General features: G+C 35.5%; 3 protein-coding genes across 3 annotated transcripts; all 3 read right to left on the minus strand.

The window, feature by feature from the left end:
* Positions 1–223: 223 nt before the first annotated feature.
* Positions 224–1,937, minus strand: LOC141595845 (uncharacterized). Its single transcript, XM_074415800.1, has 3 exons — positions 791–1,937; positions 647–700; positions 224–546 (listed from the first exon to the last, which is right to left on the minus strand). Exons 1-3 carry the CDS (start codon positions 1,280–1,282, stop codon positions 475–477), a joined length of 618 nt encoding a protein of 205 aa, XP_074271901.1. The 5' UTR covers positions 1,283–1,937; the 3' UTR covers positions 224–474.
* LOC141595710 (uncharacterized) lies at positions 1,737–4,485 on the minus strand. Its single transcript, XM_074415676.1, has 3 exons — positions 4,290–4,485; positions 2,029–4,095; positions 1,737–1,937 (listed from the first exon to the last, which is right to left on the minus strand). Exons 1-3 carry the CDS (start codon positions 4,296–4,298, stop codon positions 1,737–1,739), a joined length of 2,277 nt encoding a protein of 758 aa, XP_074271777.1. The 5' UTR covers positions 4,299–4,485.
* A 9,497-nt stretch (positions 4,486–13,982) lies between these two features.
* LOC141595711 (uncharacterized) lies at positions 13,983–15,398 on the minus strand. The gene has a single exon (XM_074415677.1). The coding sequence runs from the start codon at positions 15,396–15,398 to the stop codon at positions 13,983–13,985; it is 1,416 nt and encodes a 471-aa protein (XP_074271778.1).
* Between the last annotated feature and the right edge of the window lie 2,286 nt (positions 15,399–17,684).

Here is a 17,684-nt window from a genome sequence, read left to right on the forward strand (position 1 = left end):
ACTGGCGGATTTATTGAAGAATTATGATGAAAAGTTGAAGAAACTGAAATTGAAGAATGACAAGCTCAGATCAGAAGTGACTGTGTTGAGGGGTGAAGTAGATAAACATTCAAAAGGGGAAAAATTTGTAATGTTTGGATTAATAATTTCTTGGGTAATATTTGCCTTTAGTTGGATGTTTAGAGCTTGATTGTATTTGAGCAATAATGTATGAAAACAATGGTTTGAAGAAATGCAATTCTATTTCATTTGAAACAACTTGTCTCATTACATTGCATCCTTAAAGATCTGTGTTACATTCCAAAAGATACTCAAAACATAGCATGCTCAGAACATTCCTACGACATGTTTTATTGTCTCCAAAAGCACATAACTGAACTGCATAACAACTTCTCTAATATCCAAGAAGTACATAACAACCATAACAACTACAAAATGCTACTTAGATATCTAAACAACTGAGCTTCATCTGATCTACTGGTTCACTGATTGCTGTGTACTTTGTCCAACCATAATGCTCCTTGGACCTGTGTTACTGCCCACAACCTGTCAATAATATATCATTGAAAGAATATCAGTTCTCTATTTATCAATTCAAGTTCAGTTTAAGTACAATAAAGATAGGATATAAGATTGACAAGCTTACATTGGTATAAGCATTTCCTGATTCATCAATGAGCACCCCAAATCCTTGTGGAGCCTATAATGATAACATTGTAAACTGTTAATTAAGTATGTATGGTGAACCTCAGAGGCAAATTATCATTGAAAGATTCAAAAAGATACTTACCCTACCACCTCTTCCACCTCCTCTAACACCACCCCTGGCACCAGTCCTTCCTCTCCCTCTAGCACCACCTCTTCCAGTCCTAATGACTCTTCCTCCCCTTCCAAGCCTTGTTGGCTGTGCTGTTGCTGCATGGTGAACCTCAGAGGCAGTCTGTGATGCCTGACTTGCATCTGGTGCAGGAGATTTCCTGGGTCTTCCCATTGGCCTCTTTGGAGGGGGTGCTATTTCTCTGTCTTTGTCAGGGCACCTTCTCTTATTATGAGATGTTGACTTGCAAACAGAGCAAGACATCTCTATACCATGCTTAGACAGTTTACCTGGTTTTTTAGGGTTTTCATGGGGGTCCCTTCTTCTTTTCTTTCTAGGCCTACCAGGTCCTATTTTTATGGGGGGAGGATTCAATGGCAACTGTACCTTTGGCCAATGCCTCTGCCCTGGACAAGGACTTATAGGCAAATTGTAACTTCTCAGGTATGCTTCTCTTTTATACATATCATCAACATAATCCTCTGCATGAGCACTTATATCAAAGATTGCAAAGAACAGACATGAAAACAAGGGATACCATCAATCCCATTTTCTACATGTACAAGTCCTTGCCTCCAAATCCACAGTCAAGACATCTATACCATGGGCCACTTGAAATACTGTAGGAGTAGAAACTGCCACTTTACATTGTGCAGCTTTGTCCTTCTCCAATTCTAGTCTTTCTTGCACATTTGGACAAACAATATTGGTACTTGACTCCATTGCTGTCTTTTTTTCCAATAATCTGACCATTAAGGCTGACCTAATCTCCTCAAGCATGTAAATTATATGTTTTGATCTAGCCTCAATGATGTAGGCATTAAATGTTTCTGCCATATTGTTAACTATTACATCATTCTTTGTGTGTGTTTGGATGAATGCCCTACAAAATAGATTTGGCCTACAAGCTATGAAAGCTTCAAAGAACCTTATGGTCAACCTCCCTAATAGCTTGTAAAGCATCATCAAAGTCAGCCTCATTGTATGCCTTGGCACAATTCCAGAATAAGAGCTTCATTTCATCACCCTTATAGGTTTTGTGCCAATTAGCAAAAATATGCCTAGCACAATGCCTATGTTCTGCCCTAGGAAATTCCTTAGCAATCATTGTCAAGATACTCTGATATTTAAACAAACATAACAATTATGGTCCAGCATTGCAAATAAATAGAGGATGATAACAAATTATAAAGTAGAAGATGATAACAAACCTGATGTTGATCTGAAATGAAGGTCCAACCCTGTCCATCTGCTTCTCCCAAGCTGCTTTTTAGTTGTTGAAAAAACCACTCATAACTCTCATTATTCTCACCCTCAACAACTGCCCAAGCTAAAGGAAACATTTGTTCATTACCATCTCTCCCAATAACAGCTATTAATTGACCTCCTAAAAAAGTCTTCAAAAAGCAAGCATCAACACACAGTATCTTTCTACAACCAAGCAGCCACCCTTGCTTCAGAGCATCAAAACAAACAAATAACCTTTGAAAAACTGCAGGATTTGTGCTTATATTTGGGTTGGTATACAAAGTGAAGACACTAGTTGGGTTGCCTTGTTCAAGAGCTGCTATATAACTCCCCAACTTACTGTAATGTTCTTTCATTGACCCATGAAGCAGTTTGTGAGCATGATACTTAACTTTGTAAGCAATGTCTTTCTTAATTATAACCTTATATGCTCTCCTAACAGTATCTATGATGTCTTTGGCTGGCCAATGTGGTTTAGCTTTAAATACATCAAGGAATTGTTTGGCTAACCAGGTTGATTTCAGTTGTCTGTTACTCTCCATTGTCCTTTGACAAGTGTGATGAGGATCAACTGTCTTCACAAGAAAAGCTGCTAGTTTGTTGTCCCAACTACCATATAGTTTGAAAGGACACCCTTTTTTACATCTAACCCTAAGTTTTTTGCCCCTTGCTTTGTCACTTATATCAAAAGTAAGATCCCTCCCCTGAGCTACTGCATACCTAATCACTGCTTCCCTGAACAGATCTGTGTTAGGGAATCTAATTCCTACACACCATTTAAGCTTTAGGTAGTCAGTTCTCTCATTCACTACTGGGATACTAGCAGACTTTCTTTTTCCAGGGATACTCTCTTCATCACTCTCCCCAGGAGTGTCTTCTTCATCTCCACTCTCATCATAGTCACTCAGGTGTACCTCAACTTTATTTGAAGAATTAGGTACAGTCAAAGATTCTTGTGCAGTGAGCTTACCAGATGCAGCTTCAAGTTGTACTTGATTTGCAATTTTCAATGCATTTGCATTCCAAGCTAGCAGTTTCACTCTTGCTTCATGCAACTCATCATCATGAAAGTCAATGTCATTCAAATCATCTTCAAGTAGTACTTCATCTTCTTCAGATTTATCATCCTCATCATCACTTTCTCCTGCATCCTCTTCAGGTTCATAACCTGGATCAGTTTCTTCACCCTCACTCAAATCACTTAACCCCTCATTACAGTTTAAGCATGCCTTATCAGCTCTTTCTTCATATTCATCATATAGATCTGCTAGTGTAATGTCATTGAAGTGAAAAGATGAGCTAGGATGGTCACTCAATTTTTGGGGAATCTGAGGGACTATTTCTTCAGTATTTTGAGGTTGTAAATGTTCAACAGTTGGAGCTGTTTTCTCAGATGATTTTTCAAGAATATTTTGTTTGGAAGCAATTCTGGGTGAGGTTCTAATAGCAGGTGACTTTGGCCTTGAGCATTTTTTGGGAGATTTAAGTGTTTTTTTGGGATTTTTTTCAGCTGATAAGGATGTGCTTTTATGACTAGATAAAGGTGCCTCTTTTTGAGTTATAAATGAAGAGGATGACTCAGGTGGTCCCTCCTTTTGAACAGCAGCATCTTTCTCAACAGATGCTTTTTTCACATCTCCTTTTCTCCTAGGTACTAATTTACTTGGCTTATTAACAACAACAGCATTATCAATAACCTCTATCCACTGCATTAATTGTGCTACGTCTTTATCAAGTATAATGTAGCACTCTACCACTCTATGGAGCTCAGCCAAAGTACACATAAACTGTGCATCCCTATCATCAAATGCTCTCCTTAACCCCTCATTTGGAATCATGAAGAATACAGCATCTACACCCCTCTTAAACCCACATTTTTCAGCTTCCTCAATCAAAGTAAACCAACCCATCTCATCAGGATCAAGAGACACTGTCCTAAAATTTCTACCCTGATAAACCAAAGAGTTTCCATCCATCTTAAAACAGCCTCCATGCCAAAATTTCAATGTCACATCAGCTAAAAAATTACCCTATCATGAATATGGAATCAATTAAATACAGAAATTAATTCAAGTTTACAAATGCGAAAAACCCTAATAAAAAAGGGGCAAAATAAAAAACACAAATTTAATTGCCACATTGAAAAATTAGACATCAACAACTCAATTATTATGATTATTCGAATATAATTACCATAAAGAAGAAGAAAGAAAAGGAGATTTACCTGAGCCATTGTGAAGGAGAAACTGAATCAACAATAGTCTTCACCAACAATAGAAGACGAATATAAGAAGAGATGATAAAGAAAAGCGTGGTTCATCAAGGGAGGAAAATAAAAAAAAATGTGTTTGTTGAAGATGAAGGAAGATCAGGCGTCAATGGAAGGAAGATGAAGAAGGAAAAAGAAAGGGGTTTGTTTTGAAAATGACTGAGAAAGATAGATTTTTAGGTTTAAGAAAGAATATTACCTTCTAATCAGGTCACCGGTTAACTTATTTTATTATAAGTGAAGGTGTCTTATTGTTGGGCTTATTCATGGATAAACAAGAGATCAGAGTATTTTTAGCGGTTCGCCCATAGTTGAGAGTATTGTTATCAATTAATCCAATTTTTTACTTGATGTGGTAAGGTCATCCAAATACATTTGAGGTTCTGTCATCCTGTAAGTTGCGATATCAGGATAACTTTATCGATAATTCAATAAGGAAGACATTAGTTAATACTGTTAAAAGTAAAAGTGCATTTATCCAATTTTTGGTCACTGCATGAGGTTTTGAGATAAATATATGAACATGTAGAGGCTAACTATGTAGCTTGAAAATATGAACTATAGTATTTAGAAGACAAAAGAGGATAACAAATCCTTAGAGTAAATAAAAGAAGAGAACAACAAAATGCACTTTCTTTTTGGTTATCAATGCGAAAGATCTCTACAGTTAAGCATTCTTGGTTTTTAGAATGGGTGACCTCCAAAGAAGGTTCCCGTGATGCGCATGACTGGCGACAAAATGCCTTGAAAAAGAACCGTGTTGATATGTGGGCCAAGTATACAACCTGATGTGCTATCGTGAGTAATACATGCATGTAAATTAAAACACCTTGTTAAGATGATTAAATAGCTGACAACATTATATCTGCAACTATTTAAATGCAGCTGGTTTTATTTCAGCACATGCACCTAAAGAAATTGTAATACTGTAAGTTTGTAACACATGCATGAAGATTGCAAGGATGTTTTGTGTGATCTAAATCAAAGAAGGTCGAATTGAGCATCAATCAACATGTTGGGCATTTAATAGTAGTCAGACTGTGAAAGTATTATGCAGGAAAAACAGTAGAGAAAGCAAAGCATTAAGAAATGTTAGTACAAGTAGATGCACAATATGTATTATGTCTGCTTATTGAAACAGGTTGTTGAAGTTGAGTAGTAAAGTAAGTTGAACTTTCGACCAGGAAGCAGGTATTAAGTTATATTACATGGATATGAACAATCTTCAGAAACATTTGAATAGAAAACCTTAACTTAGTAGTATATGCATGTAATTTAAGGACAAAAAGGAGCTGCATGCTGATCATAAATCTATTTTTTGGTTTAACAGTCAATGAGTAAAGGTAAACATGCATGAAAACAGAGAAATTCAATATGGATATTGTTAAATTTAAATTATAAAGGCCAGAAATTAATAAAGGATAAACAGGCATCATTTCATACAAATTTAAGTGATTGTATCAAGAGTAAAGATCAAATTGCAAAGTCAAAGTAAAAATTACCTCTTAATTTGTTTAGCTATATGTTGCTGGATTCTTGTTTTCTTTTTTTTTTGGTTGTTATTGTGAGATGTGGTTATGTGTGATTTAGACTATGCTTTTTACATTCTTTTATAGGTGAGTAAGTAGAACTCTAAGCTGGTTTTGTAAGAAAAGTTTTAAGTTATGGTAATAGTTACTGCATGTAACAGTTGCTTTTTTTTTTTTTTTTTTTTTTAAAGAAATAAGTATTGGTGTATTCCATTTGATGTATTTATAATATAGATATTCAGTTTCATAGTACATCACCTCTGTATATTTTGTTCGGGTTCTAATGGAGTTTGCCTAAAGTAGTAATGATCTCTATGGAGGTCTGCTGATTTAGCGTCGATTTAATAAACAGACATAAGGCATTGAACTAAGCGTCACTTTAAGTAGCGATTAATGTTTACTGCCTCCATTATTGTAATGATCATGAGTATCGCATTATGGAGGTGAGGTTGAGGAGGTACTACTCAAGATACTCGAAAGTTTTCCGGTTGCTAATACATGGTTGTCGACAATTTTGCCCATTCAATAATCTATTCATTCTTTAATTGTTAATTGTTATTCATTTATAGGTGTTTAGTGTTGTTCTCTGTTGTTTTTTTGATATAGTTATTTGGAAATCTAAGTAAAAGAGATTTGCTTAGATGTTAAGAGTAATGAAGCTCTAAAATGCAGTAGTATCTATAAATTAAAGTGCACATTAGAAATTTGTGATGCAATTCTTATGACAAATACTGCATCTTTTATATATTTTAAAGAACAACAGTGCATATTGTACATACAAAAGCAAAAGCTTGTAGCTTTTGAAAGAAAGACTTTGCTTTTATGGCATAGCCTGTTGTCAGATAATCTATTCAAGAGCTTAGAGCTTTTGAATGGAACATCCACTTTCTTGCAAGTCTAGATGATCCCAAAATATTTGGATTGTCTTACATTACATGAAGCTAATATTTAATTACTAATTCAGGATTGCTTTGTAGAGTTGCAAATTGTAGTTTTATCTTTCTTTTTCCAAACTAATTTGCTGAGCTGCCGGCCTTTTGAGATATTGACTAATCTTTTTGTGGATATGTTGCATGTTTTGCTTGTGTGACCTTTTTGGCTGCCCTTTCAATTTTCACAGAAATTATGTCTGATACTTGCAGTTGTGAGGTTGCAGTAGATGGCAGTTCCTTTGATTTCTGATGGTTACCATTTGTTCTTTCTGTTGGATTAGTGTTTGCATCTTCTGCCAAGAGGAGCACTTGTGTTTCTTTCTCAGCATCGTTGATTACAGGTGGAATTGTGTCAGGTGGAGTTATTTGATCAGATCATCTGTTTTTCTGCGGTAGGTGAGTTTGGAGGTGGTGCTTTGCGGTTTCAACGATCTTTTTAAGCACCCACTGCAATACATTGTTCATGGAAAGTGTAGTGTTTGGCCCTACTTCAATTGAGAAAGGCGTAGTCTGAAGTTTGCTTTTCATGGCTTCAAATCTTGGCAGGTCCTCCTACAAATGTATTGTGGTTATATTAGCATTTATTACATATACATGTTGATTTAATTTGTTTCTGCAGTAGCTGTAATTATCAAACATTGCATCTGTATTTCGTGCAATATGTTGTTCTTATGTAATCACAAGGTTCTCTACGTTAATAGCACGTAAATATAATGGTAGATATGATGTGTTATGTCTGATAATTAGAAACAAAATCATACCGAATGTTTCATCCTGAATATGTCCTCTGCAATTGCGTGCAATATTTTCTCAGCATCTGCAGTGAATACTGTTATAGGGAGTGTTCCATTCCGTCGAGACTTCGATTGAACGTTATCTGTATTGTGTGATTTTTGAGATTATTTTAAGCTAGCAATTGTAATTATTATGTGACAACAATTAAATTGAGAGCTGAAATTATATTTGTTATTTAATAAATACCTGGGGATAGATGTGCTTCCTGATTTTGAACAGTAGGAACAGGTAAAAGAATTTCTGCACTTGTATTTGTCCGCCTCTGCAGGTTGGAATGACCTAGATATGCGTTTATTTTATCCAATTTGGGTTAGGAATTGTGACTTGTAATGTATACCTTTCATCTTGTAGTGTTGTTTTACTTTGAAATATTATCGTTTTTGTTATTTTAAATGGAAATACTTAGTTGGTTATCAGTTGGTTATTGGACTTTGAAAATAGTAGTGGACCTTTGTAATTTGGCGCATATACCTTTTTCATCCGCAGAGCTGCAATAGTTGATGTCTGATGTACAGCAAATAAGCCTTTAAGAGTTAAAACGCGTGCTTGTATTTCACAGAGTTTAATGTTGTGGTTCGCCGCCCAAAAATGCCACCCAAAAAAAAAGTGTTAAGAGCTTGTAAAAGATTGCTTTTCAGATTCGTATGAGATAAAAGCCATGTTTGTCTTCAATGGATGTTTAATTGATGTGACAAATGTATAGCATAAATGAATGTTCGTTGAATAGCTTACCAATCTTCAAGAGAACGAGGTTTTTCTCCGACAGGTGCGTGTTCAATAGTCGTTGACATGGTAGTTGTCATTGAGAAACCTGATAATTTTCATTTCAATTAGTTTATGTAATTGCATTGGTACAAAAATTAGTTACATATCATAGCAGAAAAGACCTTTGTGAGGCGACACTTTAAGTGCAGTGAAGCCAACAACAGGAAGTTGTTCAGTCTTTTTCATTAGCAAATCACATTCATCTTCAGCCAAGTCGTTCCACGCCGAAATGATTAATGGTTGCTCAATACTTTTTTTTTTTGCAATGAACACAAATGTAAATTAGCAAAATATTTTAGAAATTTTATGTAGATGTTAGGGTCTCTTCTTCCAAAAGATTAGGTTAAGGTTGTTGAAAGAAGTACCTATGATCAATAACAGTTATTTCACGAACACAAATTACATGGCCTTGTTCTTTGACGATTCTCCTTGGTTTATCTTCAACAAACAGAACTATTGCGGCAATATCTGAACATTTATACTATTGAGTTACGGTGTAAAACTTTAATTTATTATCGACTTAACAAATACATATAAGTGAAACAAATATCCTTACCATATTTATCATTTGGATCAAATTGTTTTTGGAATCATGCAATGCTCCTAGATCTTTGTGGAAGAATAGGACCTTCGTCAGTCTTAACGCGTTCTACAATGGTTGGTTTTCCGAAATGCATTTGGTAATCCAAGTCAGATGTAGATACTTTCCATTGTTCTTCACAAGGTTTGATAGGTGCATTGGCTATCTCATATTCTCCATTATACATTAAAACTTCTTTAAAGCCTTCAACTTGATCACCAAAGAGGGTTCCACGTATGCGTGTACCCTAAATGTAATAGAGTATTCGTTAGAATAGAAGTTAATGTAGTAGTTCGAAATTAGATCCAATACGTAGAAAAGAAGTAAGGACAGATAATAAGAAACTATGCCTGTTCATCTTGAAGGAGCAGGTTTTGGTAGAGAGTGCCCTTTTCGGAGAACATTTAGGTCGACCTTTTTCAATTACGCGCACTCTGACTTTGTAGTTTCTGCTCGAGGTAGTAAGTTGGCTAAGGTACACTTTATTGGGTAACATTCTGCAATAGCAAGAAACGGTTTAAAGTTTTCAATATTTAAACACAGTCGGAATAGTAGGCTGATATCGTAATATATGTTACCTGCAGTACTACTGTTTCTTATGCTGATATTGTTTCTAAGAACCTAATAATATTGCAATGTATAACAACCAAAGTTGTCTACTCTTTCTCTACTTCACATGCCATTGGTACCTTTTGGAAAGTGTGAAGGTAACATTCACAAAAACCGAACAGCAGCTTATATATGAACTCCAACAATCTATAAATGTCCCTCACAACTAACATCATTTTATGATAGACAAATTTGGGGCTATGCTACTTCAAGGTATGACCAAATGTTCAAGCCCAACAGAGGGGAAACAAAGAAAAAAGCAGTGTGAGCACAACAGAATATGAGATGTTATGTTAGAAATAAGCTGAAATATATGCAATTACATTAAGCAGAGGATAGTCTTAATTAGTTATATGAAATTAAAGGATAATGCGTTATGTTAATTGTAGGCAAAATAATTGTATCTGAATTATGTTTAAAATAGCTTTTTTTTTCTATGATGATTGCATGCAGTAAAATTAACTTCATACAGAAGCAGACAACATTACTGCTGATTTAAAGGCAAATGCAGATGAAATTGAAGCTTACCAATTAAAGTAATTAACATAAAGCAATCAATAGTGGATGACCAATTATTTGGCATAAATATTTCCATAAGTTAATAGTAATATCACGGTGGTATGGTTTGGTTTTGGTAACTGTAAATAACTCAGCATTATTTCCATGCAATTCATTGTTTGGCAGTTGCAGTGAACTGTTTAGAGATTTAGAGTTTGTGCATACTTATAGTTTAAAGAATTTTAGAGGGAATCATATGCATGCAATAAAAACTAAGCTAAATTACTGAGAATTTAGATCATTAGAGCCATCATTCACTGAGAGTTAAGCGCAATCAAATGTTAAAAACAAGTGATGAGAATTTCACCTCTAAAACATCAATGTTCAGGAATTAATCAAGTAATTGTGTACTTTTCAAAATAATCTAACACATAACTTTAAGTAATTATTTGATCAAAGACGATGAGTAATTCTTAATCACCACATTTTTGATTGAAATCTATGCATGCAATTTTGATTACGACAATGTATGAGTATTAATGGATGGCATACATACAGTAAACATGTTTGTAAAATAGTAGAATACATTTGTTATTGAATCTATGCAATAGTAATGTCAAATTAAGATGATCGCACATACCTTTGGAGCTGAAGCTTATAGTTGTTTTTTATTGTTAGAAAGTTTTAATCCCTTTATTTTTCCTGCGTTTAAAGAAAGTTTTAGCTAATAATGAAGTTGTGTTTGGTTGTATATAGCATTGTCTTTCTTCTATAGTCATATATAGAGGAAGCTAAAACTTGTTTGGGTTTGCAAATTTTTTTTTTTTTTTTTTTAATAAAAAATAGATATGCAAATAACATTTGCATGTAAAAGGGTAGAAGAACTGTTTGTAGTGATTAGTGATGTCATTGCCAATATTTTTTTAAAGTTGTCCACATTAGTAATATTGACAAGTGTTGTCTTATATTGATTTTTTTTTTTAAAATTTTTTTTTTTTTACTTTGTATATTGGTAGAGCATATAAGTATTTCCATTGTTTGGATAGCAAGTTGGGATAGAAAACATTCAGAGGGAATTGAAGGTGTATGATGGAAATATCCAGTTAGATTTTCCTTTCTGCAAGTCCAAGAATATTAATACAACATGATGAATGATTTGTAAGGTTAAATAGCCTGCTCCTATGTCTTCGTTTTTTGGTGTATTGTTGGATCCCCTTTAGTTCTTCATGTGTATCCTTTTTTGTTTTCTTGACAAGGTTAAATAGACAAAGTCTTACACTTATAGTCTAACAGTTAACACACTAACATTGTTGGATCCGATCTTTAAAATGGACACAAATTAAGAAGTTTGGATTCCATATATCTACTTCTCGTAATGAGTTTTACAATGACCAATATTTTCAGGTCTATCTGTGTTTTTGTACTCACAGATTAACAATTATTTTCTTGGTTGCAGCATTTGTTGTAAAATCTGGAAGGTATAATAAAATGTTTTAAACATTCTTTTGGACGGTTTTAAGTTGATGGGATTTAGTTGTTCTGATTTCCTTAAATCAAGTTCGATTGACGTCGATTGAGACTGTATTGCTTAAGAATTGCAGTCTTTAGTGCTAGAGTTGATGGCGCTGCAATTCTCATGCGATCGTCATTGACATCATCTTACTGAGATATTGTTGGTTTTATTTCATTTACAGCCTGTTTTAATACTAAAATGAACCTAGTGTGATTGAAATCATCTAATTTTTAATGATTAGCCTGCTCTTTTAAAGCTCGGGTGTGATTTAAATCTGCAACGTAGTGATAGCAAAACAGAACTTTAGGTTGTATGAAGACAGTTTGACAAATTTAAGTGGAATTAACATTTGAACATCGTGTGGCAAAGCTCCATAATGGTAGAATATACCATTATGAGTTATGCTAAAAAATTTATCATGTATACTCCCTTTCCTTCTTAATGAACATCTTTCCCATTGCTTCTCAAGAGTCTAACGTCGTTTATAACTTTGACCAATAATATGTCAAATATCATATAACGTAAATGTGTATGCGATTATGTTTTTTAGCGAAAGTATGATTTTTGGGTATGCGATTAAAATTTAGCCATATTGTCTCAGTAGCACATTTTCTTCTTGTTTTAATTATTTCTCTATGATAAGGAAATACGAACTGTAAGGTTTGGGCACTCGGTAAACTGGAATATGAAGCTTATATTTACGTTGGAGTTGTTCGAGGCACAACAGCCTCTATGGCACATTCTGAAGCCATTGCGCTGCTTTTTTTGTTGGCTATACTACTACAAAGGCCATGTTAAACCTGGCTTGGCTGCTATGCAAACTTGCTTATTATCCATCTATTTGCTTGCAGACATTAGTTTGTTTCAAGATCATTTGGAGAGTTAAAAGGTAACTTAGGTCTCATTTAAAAACATCAGTGATTGTTTTGGCTGTTTGCACTGAGTAATAAATAGTTCTTCCTAAATATAGAATTGATATTGAATAAAGTTGTTCAACCATGTCTGTTTTGCTGTTTTGACATAGTAGAAGTGTTCCATGTTTCCATGTTGTGTTATTTCATACAGTTGTTGTGCATTCTGCAATTTAGGAAAATGGTCATTATAAATGAAGGAAAAAGTAGTGTCGTAAATAGATAAGAACATTTAATTGCTTCTTAATAATAAGACAACAATCCCTCAAACAGAGTGACACTAAAATATTTAAGAAGTAAGGACATTATATTTTTACATTTAAATATATGCAACATTCATATCACTATTTCTACCATTGTTGTTTACCTAACTGATGATATTTGCTAGACGTAGTACTGTGAATGATACTACATTTTTAACACGGAAATCTGTTGTCAGATCTTGTCTGTTTGTTGACATAACAGTGACCTGCTTCGATGTCCTTGCACGAGACAATGCAACGTATAACTGTCCATGCGAGAAACATGGCTTTGGGAGGTAGACAGCCACTTGGCTTAGAGTTTGTCCTTGTGACTTGTTAATAGTCATTGCAAAGCTTAGTTTCAGTGGAAACTGATTCCTTTGGAATTGGAATGGATAATTTGCAGAAGATGATGGTCGCATCTTAATTCGTGGAATAAAAACATGTTCTCCTTTGTGATGACCAGTTGTTATAACGCATTCAATCAAATTAGGGGTGAAGCGTTTGCAGAGGAGCCGAGTACCATTACACAGACCATATGACGGTAGTATATTGCGTAACAGTATCACTGGACAATTCTCCTTTAGAACAAGTTCATGTGGGCTCATGCCTCCTGGACAGAGTTTGTTAACAAATTCAATGGATAGATATTACATTTGTCATCAAGTAATGAGTCGTATAACTTCGTATGTTACACTTTTCCAGAAATTTATTGATCAGAACTGAATTTATTGCGTCGACATCATCGTTCATTGGTGTAAGAATAGCACGGCTTGTAAAAATATCTGAATTAAATTCAGCATGATCCAGCTCTGGGAAAGCAACAGATGCAATATCATTTATAGGATCCGGTCCACCATGTATACGCTGTCGAACAATCTGTTGAGGAAGCTTTACTAATTCATTTTCCTCAGACTGTAATTCTCCGTTGCCTAGGGATAGTAGGAAGGAAGAATAAAGAAGATCTTCTCGTGCTCGCATGTTTTCAGTTAATCGAAATTTGATAAACTTGGCCCAAAATACAGAATTTACTAAGCTTGCCTCAACAGCTTCTCTTTGGGGTTTATGAGGAATTACTGGCAGAACTTGACGAAAGTCCCCACCAAAAACAATAATCTTACCACCAAAGACAATTTCAGGATTGCACAAATCTCGAAGTAGCAAATCAAGCGCTTCAACGTTTTCCTTTTTGGCCATTGAAGCTTCATCCCATATAATTAGACTTGTTTCTCTTATTAATGCGGCCAGGCTACTCTGTTTTGGTACATCACATGTTAAAGATCCATTAATATCAACAGAATTTTAAACCTAGAGTGCGTTGTTCTTCCAGAAGGTATATTTGCAGCAGCTATGCCGGAAGTAGCTGTAGGTAGTACTATTTTGTTCATTAGGCGTACTTCTGCATATAATGCATTGTAAAGAAAAGTTTTGCCTGTTCCTCCTGGCCCATCTATAAAAAAAGCGCCTGGTTTATTTTCTTTTACATGAGAAATTATAGTATCAAATGCTTTTATACGCTCAAAGTTAAGCATTGTTCTACAATCAGCACACTCTTGCGGGATGGGTGCATCAAGTGCATCGACAATATCTTTTGTCCTGCGAATTTCATCGTCTTCAGATTCCATTAAGTGTTCTAGGTTGAATGCCTTCAATGATTTCCCCATAGCTTCCAAAGATATTTCAACTGACGAAGCTGTAAGCCGACTTACTTTGTTGGGGTCATTGGGGAATTTGCGATTAAAATCTTCAGACAAATGACAGTAATATTTTGTCCACAATTCTGCTGGATCTTTTGGTTGGCTAAAGATTAGGACAATTGCAAAAAGGTGTCTCAGTGCAGATGGCATTTGAACTTCACATGCTTCATTTAAACACAAGTCAACTGTGTTATCTTCTTCAATTAAGTGTCTTTTGAGGGCAGCTTCTTGGAAAGTAGCACATGTATACCCGTTAATAGTTAGTAGATCTTTAAAAGACTTTGGTCCTCGAACATGAAGAAGAAGAATACGCAAGAAATATCGCTCCCCTTCTGAAGGTGAAGCAAACACTACGCGACCAATAACTAAAAGTTTTGTTTTTCTTTTAAACCAGCGCTTCTGTCCTTTGTCCCACCGATATTTTTTGGTGAAGTCAGCATATAATAGTGGCTCAGTTCCTTCCTTTGAATTCTCCACAAAAAACTCAGTAAGAGGCGTGCGGGCACGTTTCTCATTTGCAACTACCGCCTCTAAATTTTCGTCCGGGTGCAGGCGCATTGTCTGCATATTTTGCAAATGGACTGGCAACACCATAACAGGTGGCTGTGTTTCAAATAGTTCAAAGCCATAGAGACGCCACATTGCCTCACATGGTGAAACCCATCTACCAGATTGATATTGCTCGATTTCATCAACAGGTTTTGGATCTGCACCTTTGATAACATTGAAAGAGATCCGGTCATGGCCTTTGTAGACATATTTGTAGAGATATTTAACAGCTTGAATAGTTGAACACACTTCGACATTTAAATGGCAATCGAAAAGTGATAATAAGAATGGGTTATAAGGAATAACCCATCTGTTGTCCAACGTTTGTTTACGAACAACAGCAGCTTGGCCATCATCACGTCTTCTATATTCTGGATATCCATCTGAATTGGTAGTTGTCTCAGCTGTAAATGTTTTAGGATAGTTGTACTTACACCGACCCATACTGCTTTTGTGTTTCATGCATTGATATTCACGATTGAACTGACCACATGGTCCGTGCATCATGTGCTTCAACACCAGTGCACGTAATGCTGGATTTTCTTGTCGTGGTATTTCGAGATACAAATCTATCAAAATCAAGGGGTTATAATCTTGGAACCAGGTTTCGAAATAATGAGCATATGTGCATGAGGGAGGCCCCTTTTCTGGAATTCAACTACGTAAATGAAAGCTGCCACTTCTCCAAATATATGCTTTTCCATTATTTGCTTCTTCAAGGATAACAACTTGCCATGGAAAACTCTTACTACTATATCTGGTCGATTTTGTGCTTCTTCTCCAGGACCAAGTTGTTCTTTTATTTCAGGCCAGTTAACATTACATGTCATTGTTACAAAGAGATCAGGTTTCCCGTACTCATGAACAAGAGTCATTGCATTTAGGTATCTTTTTTTAAGATCACGAGGGCCTCCTATGTACGTTGGTGGCAAGATAACTCGTCGACCAACATTAGCTGCACAACTTTCTCCAGCATCAACTGTATCCAAGATGCCTTGGTATAGTTCCGCTCGAATTGTTTCCTGATTTTTTCTGAAATAATCTAATCTGGTATTCTCCACTTTCACATACATATCAACAATATATTGCTGTAGACAACGACCAGCCTTTAACAGCATATTACCAGGTCTATTTTGCAGCTTGTAGCAATAATATTCTCGGCATGAGATTTGTCTTTCGTCTTCATCCTTTGACGTTGGAGCATCTGTCAATCCGTTAGTGATTAGTAACTATTTTAAACCTAGAACATTAAATGCAGAAAGTATTTTAAAGTAATATTGCAAAAGACGTTGCAAAACTTACAGTTTTCCTCTGCCTCTAACAAAGCTTCTACGTTATCTACAGATGCTGCCAGTGGTTGTCTTTGCATGCTGGGTACCGTCCTTAAGGTGTCTTTTTTTTTCTTCTTTAGACCTTGTCTCCATCCACACTGGCCAGATGGGAACAAAAGCGGATACTGTAATGGATCATAGCAACCATAATAGTGCATAATCCTGTGACTGCCATCCATTTTACCAGTTACTGATATATGTGGACCTTCAGATAGACTTGATGATGAACTTTCAGACCAAATCACAGCAACTTCATCTGATGAAGGTGCATTATAAACATTTGCATCTGTACGTGGGTTTTTGTTAATGACAATTTGGGTGTTTTCGTCTACGGTTATATCTTTCAGTGATCGAAAGAACCGTGCATATGGATTTGTTTCCGTTATACGCATAAGAATATCTATAATATCTTGCCTCAATTCTGAAAGGCAATTACCCCGGTTTTCAGCCTCATGTTGGCCATCATAAAAATAAAGTTGTAAATATCGTGGTTTGCCATCAACAGGTAATAAATTTGGCACATGATGATAAAGCTGCCCATGTAATTTGAAAACATAAATGCCTTTTTGAGTTTTGACATCAAACTCACCACCTATTGAACTGAACGCAAAAAGATTATTGTAGATCCTAGCATATTTTCGAAAGTGCAATGCATCCTCCGTGTTGGCAGTATATAATCGTGCGAGTTCAGGAGGATATTCACTCTGAGGTATTTCTATAACACCATCTCCACAACAAAAGTTTTTAGTCTCATAGCCAATCTTGATTGCCAGACATTTTTGGCATTGTTGTAAAGAAGGTAGTCGGAAGGGCACGCAAGGTAAAGGTTCGCCTATTGTAGCAGCTGGTACTCCTTTCAGAAACAAACAATAAATTACATGTTGGCTGGTAGATAATCAGAAGAAAAACAATTTAAAGGTTTGATAAATCCATGCACACTTACTTTGTATTTGTGCAATAGGATGTCGTGTCCGAGGCTTTTTAGGTTGGCTAGCGATAACACGACCCATCCCTCTGTATGCAAATAAATACCAATACATTATATCCAAAACTATACAAAACACAGACAATCAAATAATGAAACTTACACAGCTGTTGATCCTTCTGCCTGTGAAAGTGCATGACGCATACGTTTAGGCCTACCCATGCCCACTGTTTGTGGATAATAAGGAAAAGGATCTGCAGAGTGTACATGTTACGGCACATAGTGTCATCAGTTTACTAAATATTAAATTCAACTGTATTAATAGTTCAGAAAACAGAAACATAATAATATTAGTCTACGTTTCTAGATTTCTTTGACTATAAAAACTAACCCATTTAAAGAAACTCATTGCTTGTATATACGTTGTCTTTAAGATTGGTATGAAATGCTGTTGGCAAACCTGGTCAAAGTAAT

This window comes from Silene latifolia, chromosome 8 (assembly GCF_048544455.1).
Source record: "Silene latifolia isolate original U9 population chromosome 8, ASM4854445v1, whole genome shotgun sequence".
Lineage (NCBI taxonomy): Eukaryota > Viridiplantae > Streptophyta > Magnoliopsida > Caryophyllales > Caryophyllaceae > Silene > Silene latifolia.